Genomic DNA, 21843 nt, shown 5'->3' with positions numbered 1-21843 from the left:
TATTATATCCTCTGACGTTATCTGACACAAATCACTGTGGATAACATACCAGGCAGAAAGCAAGAAAAAGCAGAATGCAGAGAGAAAGAGAGGTCTCAATCCTGCAAACTGTCCTGTATGGACATATCACAAACCCCAAAGGACAAAACATCATCCTGCGTTTAACAGCTGCCTATCTGCCTATTCAAATACAAGGATTCACCTACACCACACAGAGTGCAAGGTCGGAGATACTGTTCAGATAGCACAAAGCTCTATAAGCTATAAGGAGAAAGTGGCTGAAAAGTTTCCATTCTTGGAGATGCTAAATACCAACCTGAGTAACCTCTCTGGCTGAACCTGCTTTGTGCAGGCCATTTGATTGCACAGCACTTCCTTTCAACCTCAACTATTCCACAATCCTGCGATGTTCCATTCAAATGCAATCTGTATGATCAGAAGACAGACATCAACTGTCATAATTCACTGTAGGACTTCTCAATGAGAAAACACGTTGCGTTAGCAACCTCGGTGAGAGTTCAGGATTCTTTTGTACCTCCCAGGTAAGTAGATATTGGGAAAATCCTCCAAAAACCTTCATCAAGACTGAGGTATTATGTATTAATCTACAATATATGCAGTGCTACAGAATTCTTATATGCAGCATTTAGGAATACATGACTGGTTTTTCTGCTTCTGAGCTACAATTCTCACACCTCTATGAACACACCATTGATTATATGTCTGCAAGACATTTCAAGGGGTGCTTCAAGTCTGCCTCTTCTGCCCATAGACGGAAATCAGATGTGATTGAAGGATGCCCTCCAAACCAGACACCCTGCACATCTACACAGATGCAGCAGCTCTGCGTAGTCAGGTTGCACAGCACAAGCTCTGCACTAGAAATTGTTATTTAAGAGCCACCAGAGGTTTACCAGCAAGAATACATTGCTAAAAAACATCCTTACAGATCACAGAATTCTTTTTAGAATCTGCTTCACTTTCATTCTTGCCAGCCATCAATCATCATAAAACCACTGCGTACTGCACTTGCCTCCATCGAGGTTTTACAAACAGAAACTTGTGCTTTTTAAGCAGATTTGACACTGAATCCACTTTTTGATTCACATTCCCCAAGCAAATCACACTTCTGTGAAAGAAAATAAGAAAATACCACAAAACAGACTCTGATAGTGTAATTCTTCACTGTTTTTCTATTACGGCTCGCTCTCGCAGGCAGCTTGCAGTGGATTGTTGATGCTTGATTCAGGAGCATTCTGCAGCAGTCAGTCAGCTTTGTGGGTTATTTTACCCATATTTCAGCCTCTGCTTGAGGTACAGAAGATTTTTGCTAGCATGTTATGTGGTACTTGTGATGGGTGCATGAGGGTGCATGCTCATGGTCCCAAGATGCTGCAAGAGCACAGCTCTCCTATACATGGTAGGTCATTTGGTATATTCACACTGTCATGTTCAGCAGCAAGGCCAGAAACAACCCTATCTACCCACAGCACCCAATTCAAGGTGTTTTCAAAGGGCTCTGTAACCACTAGGTCTCTCCCAAGTGTCCCCAGTCCAACCTCACACCCCTGAGGTGACACTTGCAGGCACCCACTGACAAAGGACACAAACACTGGGATGTGGCACAGCTGGAACAGGGTCAGGTTCCAAAGACAGAGATTCCCCAGTTTAAAGTGCCACACGCTGAGAGCCAAGCCCTGGTTGAGTGTCCTCAGGGAAGAGAAGGGACAAAGCATCTCCACGGTGCACACACCTCAAGCCAGCACCCCGTAACGCAGTGCAGAGGCTGAAGTGGTTTTGGTGGTGGGAAAACAACGCAGCGCTGACAAACTGCAGCACCTTTCCGGCACATAAACTGACACGGCAAACTCCAACCGACCGAGCTAGCTCGCAGGGACAAAGCTCCCATCTCCACATAACAACTCCCACTCAGACCGCCCCGCCGCCATCTTGCCCGCGCTCCCGCCCCTTGCACCCCATTTCCCGGGAGGCACCGCGGCGCTGAGGGGAGGCGGCGGCGGAGCAGAAGGTACGGGTGGGAGCCGCCGAGCTTCGGTCTGGAGCCGCTGCCCTGAGCGCGCTGCTCGCCCGCAGGGGCTCCGTTCCGCTCCTCAGCGCGGCTGCGCGCTCCCTGCAGTCACCTGTGGGAAGGCCCAACCCGCCTGCACCGCTCCGCATGCGGCCGGTGTACAGGGTGTGGAAGAAGGCCCGGGGAGGGGAGTTGAAAACTTAACTCTTTGTAGCGGCAGTTATATACTTGCTTTTCTCACAGCAGTCATCGGTTGTACATGTATACGTATATATAACCTCTCCTTTGAGAATGTATTTCTGCCTCGCCTACAAGGTGGTGAAATGAAGGGCTTCAGTTAAAACATGAAATAGATCTGTGAAGAACAGAATGTGTAGCAACATTAAAACTCAGATTTTAATGCATTATTATTTACAATGTGTTTTATAGGTCAGTTTCCTTATACAGTGCCCAAGGAAAGAGGATGGAACCAGAGAAGGCTGCCAAGCAAACAGTCCTCATCACTGGAGGAGGTGGCTATTTTGGCTTCCGGTTAGTACATTAAGTAATTATTACACTCCAGAGTAAATGTAAAAGACTGCAGCTTGCAAAGCAGCAAAATCCATCTGTAAAAGAGAAATCTGTGGGCCTGAAATACCTGATCCAGTTCACCCTATCTTCTTATGATCTCAGTTTTAAACAAACATGTTCTACTGTTTCCACCTGCTTTAAGTAAATAATGCTGTTCTGTTTCCAAATGTCAAGCATCAACTGACTTGCCGACATTTACCTCTCTGGTCACCTTTGTAATGGGGATTTAAATTACCACCTTTCAGCCTACTCTGCAGAGCAAGGCTACACCTATATGCAGACATTTCTTTTGATAGTAAGTCATGGCCTGCACACATGTTCTTAGCTATATGGATTAAATACTCCATCTCCTCTCAAGGATATATTTGTTTTCATGGACAGTGATGTTTTAGGGTTAGAGTTGTTAATAAGGCATGTATTTCAGTGAAATCCGTTTTCACCTTACTGCAGTGGCTCTGCACACCATGTAAACAAAAAACCCTATTTTGGGCCTTAGACTATATTCTGGAGTACTTTCAGAGTTACAACCGCTTATGCTGATGTGAGAGATTACAGTCATGACCAGAAAGTAAATTTCAAGGTGGGTCTTGGGGGGCAGTCCCCCAGGATCTGACTTCTGTTTGGCTTTCTCTTCCACTGTCTCCCCTTTAAGCACTACAAAAATACAGGTTGTGGGAAAGGAGTACCAGTTTTATCCTGTTTGTCAATACCTGCATTTATACCTGTGACTTGGAGTAAAACCTAGACATGTGGCAAAGTATTCAGACCAGCACAGAAGCATCTTGTTCATTTCTTTTCTCCATCAATTTCAAACACAACAGCAAAGACCAACCCATTGCTGTGACAGAATTGGGATGGCACAAAAGCAGTAAGATAGAAACAGCAAGATTTAAGTATCTGGCTGCAGGTTTACATCTGAAAGGTTTGCTGTTGCTGATCTGTTGGGGACAGAAGCAGAGAAATATCTGGGTTCTTCTACAAGGCTGCTGGAAGCACTTCAATTATTTCTTTTCTGATTTTTCCTTTACAGCAGTTCTCTTTTTTTGGTTTTTTTTGGGTTTTTTTTTTCCTTCTTTTCTCTCCAAAGTTTGATGGATCGTAAGAAGTTCATTCAGTACCTGAAGTATTACAGTTGAATCTGTAGTAGATGGCTGAATATTTAAGGCTCCCATCAGAAAAAGAAGGGAAAAAAAGAAATCAGTATTAAAATAGTTAACAGTCTCACCTCCAGGTGAAACATCTCATGCATCATTGTGCTAGGTATACTAACATACGGTTTCTGTCATGTTTTAGTTTAGGCTGTGCCATATACCAAAAGGGAGTAGACGTGATTCTCTTTGATGTCATGAAGCCACTTCAAACTGTGCCAGAGGGAATAAAGTTCATGGAGGGGGATGTCCGTTGCCTGTCTGAAGTGGAAAAGGCTCTTAGAAATATAATCTGTGTATTCCATATTGCTTCCTATGGAATGTCTGGCAGGGAGCAGCTGAACCGAAAACTTATAGAAGATATTAACGTAAAAGGAACAGAAAATGTCATCCAAGCCTGCAAGAGCACAGGAGTGCCGAGTCTGGTTTATACAAGCACATACAACGTGATATTTGGAGGCCAGATCATAGAAAATGGGGATGAATCTCTGCCTTATCTACCTCTTCACCTTCACCCAGATCACTACTCCCGGACCAAATCTTTAGCTGAAATGAAGGTGCTGGAGGCAAATGGTGCTGAGCTTGGAAATGGGAAGGGTATACTAAGGACCTGTGCTCTCCGACCAGCAGGCATCTATGGGCCTGGAGAACAAAGGCACCTTCCAAGAATAGTTAGTTACATTGAAAGGGGATTGTTTAAATTTGTATATGGAGATCCTTTTAGTTTAGTAGAGTTTGTACACGTAGACAATCTGGTTCAGGCTCATATCCTTGCCTCTGAGGCCCTCAAAGCCAACAAAAAGCACATAGCTGCAGGCCAAGCCTATTTTATTTCAGATGGCAGGCCTGTAAATAACTTTGAATTCTTCCGCCCGCTGGTGGAAGGTTTGGGTTACAAGTTCCCAACCTGTCGTCTTCCTCTCTCCCTTGTCTATTTTTTTGCATTCCTTACTGAAGTGGTTCATTTTCTGATAGGCCATGTTTATAATTTTCAGCCCCTCCTCACTCGCACAGAGGTTTACAAAACTGGGGTTACGCATTATTTTAGCATGGAGAAGGCCAGAAAGGAGCTGGGGTACAAGCCTCAGCAATACAGCCTGAATGAAGTGATTGAGTGGTTCCGATCTCAGGGGTGTGGAGCAAAGCCAAGAAAATACACCATTATCCATCTTGTGAGGGATGGAGCAGTGCTTGTGCTGCTGATTGGTGTGATGGCCTTGTGGTTTCCGTCTGTGGTTACATTTTCACTCTGAAAGGTGAAGTGCTGAGCACAAAGAATTTAGTTGTGTTCTCTGAGTACTCTTGGCTTTGACAGGAAATCAAAGTGACTAAAAAAAAAAAAATCACATATTTGTGTCATTCAGGTAAATATCTTTAATAGTTTTATCCCCAAAGAACAGAACTGCTGCATACAAAGGTGTAATTTTTATAAATAATCCCTCTCCAAAGTTAAGTTGATAGATCACTAACACCATGAAGCTCAGTATTACAGTAACAGCATTTTATTCCAGGTACAACACACACTACAGTGAACAGAACAAACATCCCAGGCTGACCCTTCTTCTTCCCTGATGGGATGATACTCTTGATCCATGCCCTTTATTCCTAAAGAGTTTGTGCTTCATGATCCAGAGGAGAATAAACTTATTCTTTGATTACATTCCAAAACCAGATTTTGCTTTCCACCTTGAATGTATATGTGCCTAACCAAGATTAACTGATAAAACAACTAGACAATAAATAAATGCCTTTTTGTTTGTTTTTTATGAATGCATTCTGGTGTGTGTTCTGAGTTACCTCTGTGATATCTAATGACACTTCTCTAAAACGCACAAGTGTTAATCTAAGTTAGAGGAAAGAACTTGAAGCAGCACAGATCTGCAGGTTTTCCTAACAGTAAAATATGCCTGTTTAAAATGAATGAGCCAGCTAAAGTGCATTCATAAATAAGACCTATGATTTTCCCCAGCATTACTGAATGGTTAAACAAATAATCCATCAAAGACATTCAGGGAAGTGATTACATTCATGTTCAACTGTTTATATAGCATTTTTAACCTTTAATAATACTTCTTTAACACCTGACACCATTTGAATAGAACTTTCTCATAGCGTGATGAACACTTGAAATAACAATACTCATAATTCCGTGGAAATTTTGAGAATAGAAAATAAGACCTTGTTAAATACAGGTCACTGCTGTCTCTAGCAACTCCCTTAACTCTTGTCAGTTTAATGTAGGAGCAACTTCACCTCAAAATGTTAAATCATGAAATTGTTTTCCCTTAATCCATGCGCATTATGGAATCAGTACCTCTTGGTGAAAGGACAGTCCTTCAAGAAGTTTACACTTCTGTTCAAACTTAAGTCCTTCCATTTTAATAGCTGAAACTACACCGTCTTCAATGAATTTTGTGTAAGTTGCAGTTACTCCCTTCTGTTAAGCTGTACTGTGATTTAAATGGGGAAGTGGAGAGACAGTAAGTAGTTCTATCACATTGGTAAATGATTCTCAAAGAACAAAAAGGCCTGAATAGAGAAACCAAGAGTCTGCTGCTACCCATGTTTAAAGATCAAGATTTTTGTTAATGTATGTATGATGCCTGAAGACAGCCTTGTTTTTTAAATAGTCATTTTTTTGAGAATTTTACCTTAAAAAACAAAACAACAAACCAAAAATCACTGTTGATAACTACATGTTTTGGTTGCTTGAAATTTTTCTCTCCTCCTTCATTCTCCCACCGCTATGTAAATAAACCACCATGACATAAAACAAACACAACAGCTTGAGGGACAGCTCAAGAGAGAACTGAACCTCTTTCTCCCTACTTCCAACCCCCCCCCCCCCCCCATATTTTACATATGCTTGCATAAAGAGCTTATGTGCCTCCAGCAGAGTGTGGGTGGCAGAAAGGCCACTTTCCAGAAGTCATTAATACACAGCATCATAGTCTGCAGAATAAAGAAACCTTTTTAATGAAACAGAAAGAAGACAAGTCTTGACCCCATGAAAGCACTGGACCGCTGCTCTCTTTTCAGCAGGCCCTGTTTTTTTCAAGCAAAAGCCACTGGGTTATTTTCCCCTTTTAAGTTCTCTGGTTTTGACCCAGTGTTATCAGAAACAGATAAGAAATTTTAATGCCAGCAGAAGCAAGAGACAAAAACAAAATGTACGATAAATTGCACAAGCCTGGTGCACAGAGCCATAGTAACAGTATTTCATCCTAAATTCTGTAAAAATATGGGACATAACTCCTGTGCCCCAGAGGAGTTTCTTTTGCTATTTCTGATCTTTTCATTAAGTAAAACTCTCAATTATTGCCATTCATAATTAGCTCGGTGGGGTTATTGAAAAAATCTATGAGAGGGTCCTAAACTTATGAAGCCTGAATTTACACAGTTATTACCAGCTGAGGTCAAAGCCCTGGACAGCTTTTTGGGTACAGAGGAGATGAACCTTCTAAGAACACATCAGAAAAAAAAAAAGAAAAAAGAATTAAAACAGCCCAAAAATACCAGTACTCTGCAGAAGCTGACTCAACACATGAACATTTCCATTTGTCTGGAGTCAAGGACGGAACTTTTCACTGATAACAGAACAGGAGGCTTTATTTTGTCATAACAGCTCATGACTTCCGCTGGAGCAGAGGATACTAAATCAGGTGCTTGTTAAGAGAAACAGGCAGCAGCTTGGCAATGGCCACTCCAGTCCCATCCACAGTGTGCTGGTACATTCATTAAATCCCCATCATTCAGCTGCACCTAGTAAAAAAAGCAAAGTCCTGACTACAGCAGAGGTGAAGAATACTTTTCCTCTTTCCACAATAAAACCAGGAAATCTGTGGCTTAAGGAGATACTTTATAATTGCTTGGAAATTACGTATGTATAAAGCCAGTCACAGCTGTTCTATTTTAAGTATTTTACAACAAGAATTCTCTTTCTTCCTTTTATTCCTTATTGCTACTCCTGCATGAATAGCTGAGTAGATTAAGGTAATTAATTCAAGTGTTGTGTCTGCTTCCAAATTTTAATCTATTACCTGTTTCCCAAAAGTGAATTACCAGAAAGTCATCTAAAAACTGAAAAAGTAGAACTGAAAATACAGCACAGCTTCAATTTTTCCTAGTCATCAAAATTACTTAACAACTGACAAGTGCCCCTCTATAAAGAATGATGATGATGTTTTAAGAGTCTTTGGTCAGCTCCTTAACCTCACATACAGTGTGTTAAGGTAAAACTTTGCTAGATATACATGAACTGATTCTTCTAGTGAATAGTTAAATATATTTATTTTAGAAGTTTAAATGTCAATCATCCTTAAAGTAGACCAGATTTTATAGTGCTGCCTCCTAACTGACCGAACCAAAATTTTCCTTTATTCCTATTATAGCAATTTCCACATACTTTCAACAGTATAGTGGCGTATTTATTTATGAAGTGATCTTCAGAGAAAAGTGTCCTGAATACTGATAATTTACACGTATTATAAAAGATCTGGGGATTAAATTGCAATTCAGGAGTGCAAAAATGTTAAGGGATCTACTTCTGTTTTCTTTTAGTCAAGCTCACAATTCCCTGTTATGCTGGAGTAACAGCTAAGAACATAGACTTAGCAATGAACGACACTGCACTTCAAGTTCTGTTAAAACTAACAGCTGCACACGTGTATAAATGCTGTTGTGGATCAGAATATAAAGTTGGCTCCCAACTGATTCGGAAGGTTCATTTTCATTATATTAAACGACTATTTCTAATGTCAATAAATGTAATTTCAGTCTGGAAGAAAGACTGCAGTTGGAAATGCCAGCGCACAACCACACCAGAATTCAACAGCAGTGCTTCAGCTTACAGGCAGCATGCAGATCTTTACAACCAGTCTGAAGAATTCAAGGACAATCAATCATGGGTACATACCTAATGCCATCTCACCATCTACAAGGTAGATGCATTGGAGTGAAAAAAAGTGAGAATATAGGCAACAAAACACCAGAATGAAGCAATTTTGTGGACTTCATGCCATTACTCAGAAATTCAAACATGACCTCCTAGACAACTTCAGCTGCAGATACCTCATATTGATTCCTGTTAAGTATGTGTATGATTTTTATCAAAAGATCGGTTTGGGTTTTTTTCCAATACTGCCAACAATTTAAAAAATCACAATATAAAGACCATGTGCATTCAGCCAGCAGCGCTTCTGCCCACGTAACATTGGGGCAGAAAGTTCAGGGGCAGAAAGTTTATGGTGAACAACAAAATTAATGTTCTTGAAATCACTACAAACTTAATCTTTGCCTTGTTCAGGCTTTACTGTTGGAATTGATATAAATCTGATGCTCACCACGGCTGAAGTTTCTATCTACCTATCACCGAAAAAAAGTCGGTTTAGAGTTGCAAGTTAAACATGATCTTCGACCTTTTCCTTCTGCCCTGCTTGTTTGCAGCCAGATGAAGTGCAACAGCAACCATGTCTATGGAAACAATCAATAAGTCAGTTCATATTAAAAACACCCAAATGCCCTTCCTCCAGCTGCTAGAATATGCCAGCAGACCACTTTTCAGTAAGAAATGCCTCAAATGACCGGCAAAAATCATGAAATTCAATGCACAAAGCTTAAATAAAGAAGCACCTGGTATCATCCACAAACAATACGCAAAAACTATTCATTAAAAATAGGTTATTTTAAGGGTTTAAAACTATGTAAGAACAAAACAGTTTAACAGATACTCACTTCAAAAAATTTGTAACAGATTTTCCTGCTAGATTATAAAATTAGCACACACATTCAGACCTTCCTTCACATTAAAACAGTTGCAACTGCACAAGAGTTGCTACGGAGTCTGCCCTACCTAAGATTTGAGGGGTGAGGGTTTGGAGTTAAAACACAGAGTGCAAGAAACAAGAGAAGAGTTATTACACATCACTTGCAAGTCAACAAAAGAGTCAATACAGTATTTTCCTTCTGAGTGTGGTGTAGCATCCTCCAGGGGAAAGCCTTACTGTAAAATAAAATGCATTTCCATAAATACTGAGGGAGTGCCACTTTTGACATCACATATGGATGAAGAACATGTACAGAACTTTTCAAAAGACTATAAAATGTGCTAATTTTTAAGTATTTGCACAGCAGCAGCACAAGTAACTCCTGTGTTCAGCACACAGTGGCTGTCCTGTGTCAGGAATATACATACCAACAAAAGAAGCCAGGACAAATGGACAATTTGGGTATGTCTGCCCTGGAACTGAGCTTAATAAAAAAATCCCCACAAAAGGAAAGGAAAACCCCACACAGCAACAGCCCTGAGCTCTAGGGTTTGATCTCCCTAAGCTCTAGCATCTTGTAATCCCGTCTTCTGTGATCAGTCCAAACATAGATGGGACTCAGCTGCCTATAAATCCTGTCCCACCTGGAGCAACAACCTCAGGACCTTCCAGACAAGGCCTTGGGTGACCTTTTCTGATCAACACTGACAGTGCAGTGTTCTCACAACATTAAATGGGAATAGTGGAGGGTGTTGCATGAAATAAACAGCACAGGGCCTGATCATACAGCAAAATAACCACATCCTGGAACATGCTACAAAACGCACACATGTGAAAGGTATCCCCACCTCAAGGAACAGCAACTAGATCCCCATATTACACCTGGGTTCTGCAGACAAGTAGTCTAGGTTACAGCTTCTCCTCCCAAACCCAAAGTTGATGTGGGTTTTAATTTGTTTAAGCGGGGGGCTGCACCCATCTAATCCTCAAACAGGTTAATCACAATGAAGCACTAAAGACATTTCAGGCAGGAGAAAGAAAAGCAGAAAATGCCTTTAACTTTGCTCTTTTTTCAGTTGGGTGATTGGTAATTATTTTCTTAATAAAAAAAATTACAGAAGCCACCCCACTGTGGGATACACTATTATAGCACTTTCATCTTCGAGACAAGACTGTCTTTACAGAGTAACTAAAACCTCTAGGGGGTTCCTCAAACCATCATCTGCGAATGCACAATGGCATCAATTAAGTGCCTCTTGGAACAACACGTCATTTCAGCATGGACAGCAAGAACAACTGAAAATTGCTGAGGCAGCTTCGTCAGGCCATGAATCCCAAATCATGCAAGTTTTCTGTGATCAGAGATACAGCACTGTGAATTCACCATTTGATTCCTCAGGAAATCACTCAGAAAAATTTAACTCCTCAGCACACATTTGAAAGTTAAACATACAGCAAAACTCCACCCAAAGCAAGCTGGAATTTGACAGTAATAAGACAGTACTAGCAGAAAGAACTAACACATACAGAGATTATGGTAACTGCTGTTAAATGTGTCATTGAAGGAAATTAGTTCTGCTTTGGCAGGAAAACACACTTAGCTAATCTAACATGTTTTCTCATCTGTATGTCCATGTTCTTCATTTGATTAAAGCTGCAAGAACTATCATTCTGGGATTAGATACATTTTGGGAAAATTATCTACATTTACAGAACACTATCATTTGACACTATCGCCTAAGTAGGACTGCAAGATTAAAAATCGACAGTTCATTAAAAAATTCATTTCTAAGCACATTAGCAGCTGAAAGGATGCAAAATGATGCTATTCCAAAGTAAATGCTTTCCAGAATTTGAAATACCTTTCCTTTCCGCAAACAAAGTGATATTTCCTACTGCATACCATAAAACTTTTCCCTCCAGTGCCTTAAGGCTGTGAACACAAGTTCACACATGATTGCCTTCTTAAACCTTCACACAGAGTTCAACAGTAAAAACACTACAGTCAGAGGACATTTCATTTCAATCAAATTTACATATTATCTAGGTCTCAAAAATGTAACAGGAAACTTTCAACAAGACACAATACAGTATGAGCTACCAGCTGCCCGAAGTATTTTATACAGTATCAGAAGTACTGTCTGCTGCCTCAGGCATAGTAACATATATGACATGACATTGCTGGTGCAGAAGTGCTTTTACAGCATTTAATAAATTAAAAACTGACTACCAGTTAATCTTAAATAGCCAGGTTGCTGAACTGGTGTGATTCCATGCATGTAAATTGTTATGAACATCTTATCTATAGCCTGCGTATACAAATAGAGTGGATGATTTATACTTGTACTTCAGGTATTGATAATGAGAAGCAAGGTCTATCCAACTACATGCCCTCAGATTTTATAAATCTTGAATACACAGAAGGTCTGGCCTCCACAGAGGGTTTGCTTTGTACAGAATATTAGGAATTAAAACAGTTTTTCTTGTAACAAGAAATTGTTAAGGAAACCCGTCTTTCTGCCTCTTCTTTCAATCGTTCAGTCTGATGAGACTGCCATTAAGTAGGATGACCAGGATAAGTTAAATCTCTTCCTGAATTGCACCATAAAGCACGCATCAAAGAGTGACTGCTTTAAGAGTAGAATTTGCTGTTACTGACTTTCTTCTCCTTTAACCTTAAGGGAAAAGAAAAGGAAAAAGTCAAGTCTACTAGGAATTTCTCAGAAGAAAACAGCCTACCAAGATCAATTACTTAGATTTGAATGGCAAGTACTGTATGAACATCAAGCATTGTGGATTTTTCCCCTCAGTAGATGGGAGTAACCCAGTGATTCATGCACTGTTCAGCGCACATAAAAAAAAGAGTAAAAATATTTATAGAAAAGTCTTCCTCCCACCCCATCTTGAGATCTACTTGAGACTTCCTCCTGGTACATGAAGCCTCTGTCTGTCTCCCTCTCCTCTGCTGCCAACTTTGGGTGTTGTGTGAAAGATCCTTCCTCTAAGCTCTGGGTAATGGTCTGATGCTTAACTAGCAAGTCTGTGCTGTTACAACTCAGTTCTGTTTTTATCTTATTTATGGTTTGTGTATCTGGAAGCATCTTCTGTTCCCACATACCTAATATCCTAACAAGGTTTCCAGGGACAAAACTTTAATAGTGTAGAAGGAGAAAGGCAGTTTATTTATTTGGCTGCAAATACTGGAAAGCTGGAGAAAATAGGAATACAAACTCGCAGGAATACATATTTCACTGTGACCACGGAAACCACTATTTCACTCAGCAGACATTTCGCAGCATCTGCTGGCCTCTAGTGGCATGCAGCCCACCCTTGCTTCACAGCAGCCCTTCCTTCCTACAAATACACGCATTCTACCCTCACCACTCTTTAGATGCTCATTTTGATAAATCTGAGATTTCCTTACCATAAATCATGTCTTGATAGAGCTACCTTGGAAATGAGAATGATTATCCACCCACCTGCGGTTGCATGTGTCTTGATATATCTGTAGTTTGTGCTCATTTACACTGAATTCTTTCAATATAGCATCTCTGTTAGGATTCCTTGAATTCATATGGGCGTCATAAAGGAACAGCTGGTTATTAAGCTCCTCCTGGTGCTTTCGAAGTTGCCGACACGAGGAGTAAAGCTCTTCCTCGCTTTCCTTCAAAAGAATATTGGAAATCAGCGTAACTTGTAAGACACATATCCAAAATGACATGGAATTGACATAGTTTGGGGGATTATTCTGTTTTCTTAAACATATTCCATTAGCTTTATAAAATGTTTTATAAAAGTAGTTTTAAGTACTATTTAAAACTTTTAAAGAAAATTTTATAGAAGTATGTTTCTGTAATTTTTGCAGAAACAAACTAAGAAAGAACAAAAAAATGCCTCAGCCCCAAGCATGGCCAACAATACCCTCTAATGGGAACATCAGGGACATTTCAGCACAAGTCATGAAACTTGTATATCTAAACACTTCCACTGGAATATTTTTCCCTAAAAAAGCATGTCAGTCCACTGAAGAAAGGACAGCAAATGGGGTGTCATGATGGGGTACAGGATTATAGCAGTTTTAAGAACACTTTTTTTTTTAAGTTTATTTTTGACTCTTCCATCATATTTGTGTATTATGCAACATAGTACAAATCCTGGTGTCTTCCTATTGAAAACTAGACTGAAAGTCTAGGCACTGACCAGTAAATGGGACTTCTGAGAACAGCAAGTACTTGGATGATCAAGAAAGAAGGACAGATCTTGTGTTTCTATGTAGCTATGGCAATTCAATAATTGCAGAGGAACTAAGTATTTGAAGAATCATGTGCAGCAATCAGTTTCTATTGCCACATACGGCCTACATTAGGTCTCCAAATGTTCCACAAGCATAAAATATAATCATTATGATTCCATTTGTGACTTCAAATTATTTTAATACTTCAAGACTTTGGATGCAAAACCTGTCTCCTTTATAGAGTTACTAGTGGGGAATAGTACTGGCAGAACTGAAGTCTTAATTTTCACATCAGCAGCAAAACAAGATACTCATCCTACAAGAAATAACATGCAATCAATAAATGTAATAAATCCAAACATTTTCAGAGGCAGCATACTAATAAGAATGCCTCTTTCTGCACTCAGTCCAGATCTAGGAAACCTGATAGGTTAGAAACATGCCCAAAGGGTTTCAGTATGTCCTTTGTGCTGTCCCAAAACACACTCCTACCCAGCTATGGATTGAAGCAACTGGAACAGCCTTAGTGCTATGCTACTAATTAAGATTTTGAAGTATTTTTTTAGAAGGGGAAAGAAACTTTGTATTCCCAAATTGCAAAAGGAAAAGCAGATTGACAGTTACCAATCTGCAGGTGTAATCACCAAGATGTATACTGTACTACTATTTGTTCTTGTAAATAAACACATCCACAAAGATAGACTTTAAAACCCCATTTAAGAATGTCCATTTCAATCTTTATGTTAAAAACCATACACAGTATCAAGGCTGATTGTAATCAGAAAATGCTGGTGAATGAAGAGACAGACACTTTCTGAAGCAAGTAAATAAATTTTCAAGCAAATGACAAGCTTCTAAATGCAAAACCACCTCAGTATGGTACAATTTCTACATTACCAAGAAAACTCTCTAACTTCAACAGAAACTTCACAAGGCTCCACGTAATAATTCACAAATGTGCATGCTTACAGCTACAATATTCTTACTTCTCTATTCCTTAGAAATTCCACAGCCATCTGTAATTTGCCTTCATAATTCTGTATTTCATTGCTAAAAGTATGCAGATGGGTTCTGTATATAAACAGGCCTGTTACGAAATTATATCATTTTATGGAGGGTCATCATTAAAAAAAAAGGGGGGGCAAAAGAACAGATGGAGCCAGTCTTGATCTTCTCTGATGCTTCTTGAATGATCTGGCAGAAGTTCTAGAGGTTGATTAACTACAGCAAGACTTGATCTGCTGCAGACTGCCAAACAAAAGGGGAATTTTTTGCAAGTTCTTCTGCCTCTGCATTGGCACCCGGAGACATCAGACACTGTAAAAATACAGAGCTCTGTTGTATCTTCATTTGGCTTAACAAGCAGAAGGGGCTTCAAGAGTGCGAAATGTACTACTGTCAAAGGACTCTGTGCTGACAGATTGGGAGACATACTGCTGCTATGAACATCACTTTAAGAGCTTCTCCTGCCCCAGGCAAGTAATGATCTGAATTTCTGAAGAGAAACCACGGCAGAAGGAATTCACAATATACCTACAAGTGATGTCCATGCTCGACATAACAGGCACTGGTGAGCTGCTGCCAGTTTTCAAAAAGGCAGCAAGCCAGAAAAGAGCACTTCCTCAGGCCTCTATCAGACTTGTGTCCATGAAACATGCACATTTTAAACTTTATCTTCAAAGGATGCAGATCTCTTCTTTACACACACACAGTCTCACCGTCTAGTCTTGTCTTGCTGTCATGACTCTTAAGCTGGCCAACAGAAGAACCTACCATAACTGCCAAACACTGTCTCTACACAGAGTCATTTTACATCATGCATTATAAGGTGGCTTTGAAAAACCCTTGACAACAGATGTTTGAAAGACTGCCACTCCTTTGTGAAGAAGAACGTGACTGAATTCAGTCATTTCCATTTCACTGTATGCAACTGCAGGCACAAATCCCTCTAGAGACATGCTGACTTACAGTTAGCAGAAGTTGGGTGTTTTAATCAGGAAAAATAAGGTACACTGGTGTGAAATGCAGTGTAAGCTTGAATGGTTGTAAAAGACCACAAATAATTTAGACTCTTTGTTTTTCTCTCTCTGAATCTGAAGGATACTGGAAAGCATCCTGAAATACCCACTTCTCAGAAGCATCTTTAAACATCACATGGCCTCTACACCAGTGTTTTTAACTTACATAAATTACTGAGATACGGAGAGTCTGAGAATAATCCTGCTTCAGATCAACATACACAGCCAGTACCTTTGGAACACCAACAAATGCTGTTCACAGATCAGCCACTTTAACACCTGGCTTCATGAGCAAGGATGCATCATTATTTCCTCCCATGTGCATTTAAAAATACTGGTGTTTTGATCAGTTATTTTAGAAAGACTTAAAACAAGCAGATTAGCACTTCTGCAGGAAACAGAATGTCTTCCACCTAATGGATTGTTTATTGTAATGAAGTACTGAGAGAAATTACTATCTTCTCTTCTAAAGTGGTATCTTTTCATATAGGGCCTTTAAAAAAAAGATTATTCTACGAAGTCAAAGTTGAATTTAGCTAGCTTTGCATGGCATCAGTCAGCTAACACAGGAAGACAGTGACCATGCTATTACAGTAAAAACTAGTGAAGGTAATGAGGCTTTGTTAGTGCATCATTTCTTGTAACAACTATATAATCTGTCCATCTGGGGGAGAGTAACTCACTTTGCGTTACTGATCCTTCCCAGTACCTGCAGAAGAAACGCCTGACAACAGCACATCAGACACAGAATGAAAACTAAATCCTAATGTCCTGCTTTCCACAAAGAACTGATAACATATTCCCTAAGTGCATGAAAAAAACCCCAGTACTTCTCACCAGAACTTGTTGCATCTCACAGTGAACTAGAAGTGAGGCCAACTCTATATCTTCACTATAGCCGTTCTTGAGAGGAACTGATCTAAAACCTGCAGTGAAGGAAACACATGCAAAGAGCAATTAGAGTCAAGGCAGAGGGTTATCTGCAGTCACAAGAGTGGTGCATACAGTGCTAAGGGCTAGCAGATTCTTCATCACCCAAACGTTCTGCTGCTGAGAGTGGGCTTTGCTACGACAACTACAGGGAAACAAAAGCAAGAGTGGCAAAACTGCTCTTGAAAACTGAAGCCAGAAGCAGAGGAAGGCAGAAAACTTACTGTATGTATGTCCACATCTAAGATAATCAACAAAAAAGTGCACTGACACCAGAACAGAAAAAAATCTTCCCACATTTTACTCAGAGCACATATCCCTGTTGCTGAAATGGAGTATGTGGTAAAGACAGTGTAAACTGTTCTACAGAATACTTTCCTATCTTTAAAAAGAAGAAATTTTGGTAGGGTGAGAGGATCATTTTAAATATTTATACACTACACACCCAGTATCCTAAAAAACACTGGATTCAAGGAACTCAGATCAAAAGATCATTTGTCCTTTGACATGTTGTAGCTGCTACTGAGAGCAAAGTCACAATACATCAATGTTGAGCAGCATCTTTCTAACTTAGCCCCTTTTTATACCTACTGATCTTACCTGACTTGATTCCTTTAATGGGAAAAGTGGCATGTGCTAAGAAATTGGGATCACTGAACATATCCTCCTCATACACAACAAAGCGCAGGAACGCTAGGTTTGGATCATAAATTTCAAATTTCACTTGCTCTGGACAGGGAGCCCAAACTGGATTAAGGCCATTGTCATCTGTAACGAAAGGAAACAGTTGCAGTATGAAGCTATAATTTCAGTTCATTCACATATGAATATGTATTCTATGACATTTTCTGGGGATACAAAGACCCAAAAATCCTATTTACCATTTGTCTCCTGTTGTAACCTTGCTTCAGAAGGTTTATATTTGTTTATTTGGACAGGAAGATAGGAGGAAACTTGTCAGGGATGGAAATACATGAAGAAAAGCTATTATTAAAGCTATTATTTGTAATTAAACATATAATTGGACACATCTGTAAAAAAAAAAAAAAGCTAATTCATCGCTTATATTATTGAGCCTCATGGTCCATGTCAGAGTGAAACATGAAAAGCACTGAGAAGACTAATGTATCATGGCCCAAGTCTTTGAGTCATTTATAGAACACTGAGTAATTTGGTATGTGAAACACTGCCAGGTTTGCTCTCTAAAGTCTTGGTCACTTCCCAAAAAAGTTAAAATCATAATCCTCTTCTCTGAAGTACGGAACAGCCACAGTGCACGTTCTTCTGATTCCATGTTTATTCTCCAGTAGGATGAGTGGCTTGGATAATTAGAACCTTTGTCTACTAGAAAAACACTGCTGAATCTAGAAATATTAAATCTTGAACTGTTAAGTGGCTGAGATATTGCCCCAGTTCAGTGCACTTAAATGAAGCTCATGTACACACAAACACACATCCCTTATGCAGAATTCACCAATTCAGCTTTGACCAACCTAAGTTGGGTTGCACATTATGCTATTTCACAGCCCTATATATCCAAGCTGTCTCCAAGGGGATGCCAGTCTTAGACCCTGAGTTTAACTAAACACAGTCTGATTCTCGCAGTAGTAATTCCCCATTTGGGCCAGACTTTTTGAGAACTGACTACCACTACTGGAAGCACTTTCAAGACAGCAGTTTTTAAAAGTATGCAAATACACAAAATTGTACGTAGGCAAAACCTTAACAGAACTGTGACTTGGGGGGGAGGGGAGGGGGGAGTGTTACAAACTGCAATAGTACTTTTTTCTGAATCTGATATACATTGAAGTTTCTCAAATTATCTGGCCCTGAGGCAAGCAAGAGAATAAAGCAGGGTGACAGTTAACTTAGTGCTCCCTACACAGGTTACAGGCCAGTCACAGTCAACATAAATTCATGGTTATCCTCTACTCAATTTATTTAAGCACACCTGAGGTATAACCATATCCCTACAACACAGAAAACCACAGATACTCACTCACAACTGTTGTCTTGAATTTGTTGTTATCATATTCAGCCCCACAAATCTCTACCTCTACAAAGGGACAAGCAATGCTTCTACCAGGTTTAGGGAGATGACGAGCACCTAAAACCTGCAAGAGCAACTGAGTTATAACCACCTCCAAAGGAAACTTGTCAGCGTTATTTCTATACAGAAGCTAGCCTAGAGAACTAGAGGGGAGTGGATCCAGAAGAACATGCAAAAATACACACTCCCTGTCTCGAATAGGTTTGTATGTATTAAACTTACTATCTGTGCCACCATTAATAATATTGTCCATTTGGGTAACCCAGTGATTTTCACTGCAAGATACTGTAGCTGACATTCACTACACACAGTATGTGGTTCCAGGCCAGGCCTGTAATATAAGTTCTGTTATCTTTCTTCTGTCTTTATTACATACCTATTTTAAGACATCCCTGCTTTACATTCACAGCCCCTGTTTACCTCTTCGCTAGACTGTAATAAAAAGTAGTCAGTGTGTTTCTTCTTCTCAGAAAACATATTTTTAAAGGATATCTCCTACTGTACAGCAACTGAGAACAGCAGTTAGATTCCTCTTTAGTACAAGAAGACAACAAGGAATAATTTTCAAATTATAAACTCATCTCTCCATGAAAAATGACAATGACATTTTGATTAAGTCACAGAGAACCAAATATGATGAAGGGATGGTCAGCTTACTATTTCTTCTGTTTAATTTCTGTATTTCATTATAGGTATCTATCTTCCTCACTGGAAATCTCTGAACTAGTTAGTCTGCTGCTGACCAATCTCCATTAGGACCCTGCTATTGAGAAGTCATTAGACTGGAAATGCTAGTTCATTTGGAATTTTTATTAGCAATTATATAAAATTATCCCAGGATTCTGTTTTCAGCACTATAGCAATGTGCTTCATTAGCATGGTAAAGATATAGCTTTCTTTTCAGAAACCAGTGGAATTAGGTTTTTATTCTCAAACACGCTGAGATTTGAAAACAGTATTTTGACAATCTGTCAGATCTTGCTTTGAAACATAATAGCTTTAGGTTTAGTTTTATAGATACTTATGACTTGTGAAAAACATAATTTACAAAAGAGATTTACCCTCACTGTCATAATCATCTGCAATTTCCTCTTCGAGTCATTTGGCATTGGGTCATATTCTTCATTTCGCATGCTTTCTGGCTGCAGAACATAGCCAGTGCGTCCATTAAGTGAAAACAGGGCATGGTTCAATTGCATGTATTTATCTAAGAAGAGAGTTAAACAGTCATAATAGAAGAAGATCCTTATTTGAATAAAGCTAAGGAAGTGCCAGACTAATGGCTCCTTTCTGCAATTCTTTCACCACTTTATCAGAAAGACCTGGAAAGATAAGTTGCAAGACCTGGTTCCCTTCAGTAACTGAAACTTAGAGGCAATTTCTCACCAATTTTAATCCCAATAAACCCATCTCTATTCACAATTAGTTTCCTATCAATGTGTCATAACCTAGCTGACCCTTACCAGAAACTGGAGTACAGCCTTCCCTGTGACTGAACAACTGTTCATTCACCTGAAACATACTGTAGAAATATTTTTACCTACTTATCATAAGGATCAAGGTGAAATAAAGTTTTTAGAGTTTGCAGCTAGTTAAGCTCAGAAACAGGACTTTTGGAGGCTGATTTTGGAGAACCAGCTCTGTCAAGTGATCCACACATTCAAAACCAAACTTTGTTCTTGCACATCACTTCTTGCAGGGGAGCACAAATAAATAGGACAACCACAGTGACGAGGATGGCAGAGGGGCCAGAAAGCTGCTTGTTTATAGTGAAATAGAAGGTGGATTTTAGATCCTTTTTTAATAAGAACAGTACCTGGAGTTTGGAAGTTAAGAGCCACCATCTGGGAGCCACAAAGCCAAAGGCGGAATGGGTCATAGTTGGATGAGTCGACCCTCTGTCCTTTAGGATAGACACGTGTCAGTCCCTTCAGGTTGTATTTCAACAACTCAGCTGGCTTTTGCTTAACAATGCTCTCTGCCTTGGTTTCCACAAAAGAACGTATTTCTTTGAAATCAGGGTTTTCTACATAGGAGAGGGAAGAAAAAGAGGTTACTACAGGAAGATATAAGTTGACATTTATACTGCATTTCTACTAATACTTTGTTTCACTTTGTTTTGTCCTTTAATGCAATAATTGGCGCAGTTTTCATGCAGGCAAACTGGGTGAGCATCAAGTCTGGAAGTGAAAATTACCTGCTTGCCACACACTTTGCAGAAGGGCAGATAAGAGTCTATAGTCATGTTCTCATCTTATCATTGCTAATAATGTACTTCTGTTCACTATAGCATATTTAAATGAGACATCTTTTCCAGGGTTTAAATGGGCAGAAGAAAGGGTGAGCCAGGGTTAGCCAATGCCTCAAACAATAACTATAATTACAATGTCTTAACCACATTGGCAGCTTTGCAAAGAAACTTAAAGGCCACATTTGCTGGATCCTCAGGTAGCAATGACCAAAAAATGGGACAAGTAGTACATATTTCAGTGTCGGATTCCGCACAGCACTTACTGAGACGCCAGTTCTCATTTCTATTATGAAACCATATATACCATTCCAATATCTTGCACAAATGGCAAACAGATTCTTACAGTAAAATTACGTGATGCACAGCACATCAATTTTGAAGGGTTTTACAAACAAATCACAAGTGTTCAGCCAGAGTTTCTCATCTCAAAGAAGTCAGCTGACACATAACTAGTGAGCTTCCCCATGAAAGACCTAGGAGAGGGTGTATCTAGTAGTAGTTAGAATTCTGTGACAGTTTCTTCGTGACAGCTGAATAGCATCAAGTTCCTAGTGCATAATTTCAAAGTCCCACTGAAAATTGCATGGGCGAGGCAGAAGTTTGTTTCCCAGCAGAGAAATGATAGATTTTATCCTGGGTTCTAAAATATCAACTAACATCTGTAAAGATAGTAGGATAAAATTCAGGTGTAATGTCAAAGGAAATAGGTACCTAAGTTGTCCTTGGTTTTGCTTGTTGGCTTGCAGTAGATTACCAGATCAGATAATTCAATAGCAATCAACTGATTCTTTTCCCAGTATTTCCTCCTGTTCTCCTGTAAAATGTAATGAAGTTTTAGATTACAGATT

The 21843-nt window shown here is 39.6% G+C and overlaps 2 protein-coding genes across 4 annotated transcripts in view; one reads left to right on the top strand and one right to left on the bottom strand.

The window, feature by feature from the left end:
* PLCG2 (phospholipase C gamma 2) overlaps window positions 1–21843 on the bottom strand; it is a 76725-nt gene that overhangs the window by 6154 nt on the left and 48728 nt on the right. For 2 of the 3 annotated variants that reach the window (XM_061372791.1, XM_061372794.1), the window contains 8 exons: window positions 21707–21809; window positions 20561–20770; window positions 19806–19951; window positions 18694–18808; window positions 17295–17462; window positions 16602–16690; window positions 12992–13176; window positions 11528–12187 (listed from right to left, as the gene is read on the bottom strand). In XM_061372791.1, the coding sequence (XP_061228775.1) occupies window positions 12145–12187; window positions 12992–13176; window positions 16602–16690; window positions 17295–17462; window positions 18694–18808; window positions 19806–19951; window positions 20561–20770; window positions 21707–21809 (1059 nt within the window). In that variant the 3' untranslated portion in view covers window positions 11528–12144. Of the gene's footprint in view, window positions 1–11527; window positions 12188–12991; window positions 13177–16601; window positions 16691–17294; window positions 17463–18693; window positions 18809–19805; window positions 19952–20560; window positions 20771–21706; window positions 21810–21843 lie in introns of those variants that run through there. The other variant, XM_061372793.1, reaches the window with a different exon arrangement.
* On the top strand, window positions 1981–5510 carry SDR42E1 (short chain dehydrogenase/reductase family 42E, member 1). The gene is made up of 3 exons (XM_061372798.1): window positions 1981–2029; window positions 2459–2560; window positions 3893–5510. Exons 2-3 carry the CDS (start codon window positions 2493–2495, stop codon window positions 4998–5000), a joined length of 1176 nt encoding a protein of 391 aa, XP_061228782.1. The 5' UTR covers window positions 1981–2029; window positions 2459–2492; the 3' UTR covers window positions 5001–5510.

Source organism: Neopsephotus bourkii, unplaced genomic scaffold (genome assembly GCF_033783945.1).
Source record: "Neopsephotus bourkii isolate Nb327-2 ecotype Australia unplaced genomic scaffold, CSIRO-AGI_Nbou_v1 NB_1616, whole genome shotgun sequence".
NCBI classification, from domain to species: domain Eukaryota; kingdom Metazoa; phylum Chordata; class Aves; order Psittaciformes; family Psittacidae; genus Neopsephotus; species Neopsephotus bourkii.
Note: the sequence above shows the minus strand (reverse complement) of the source record. Positions and strands in the feature narration are given on the sequence as shown.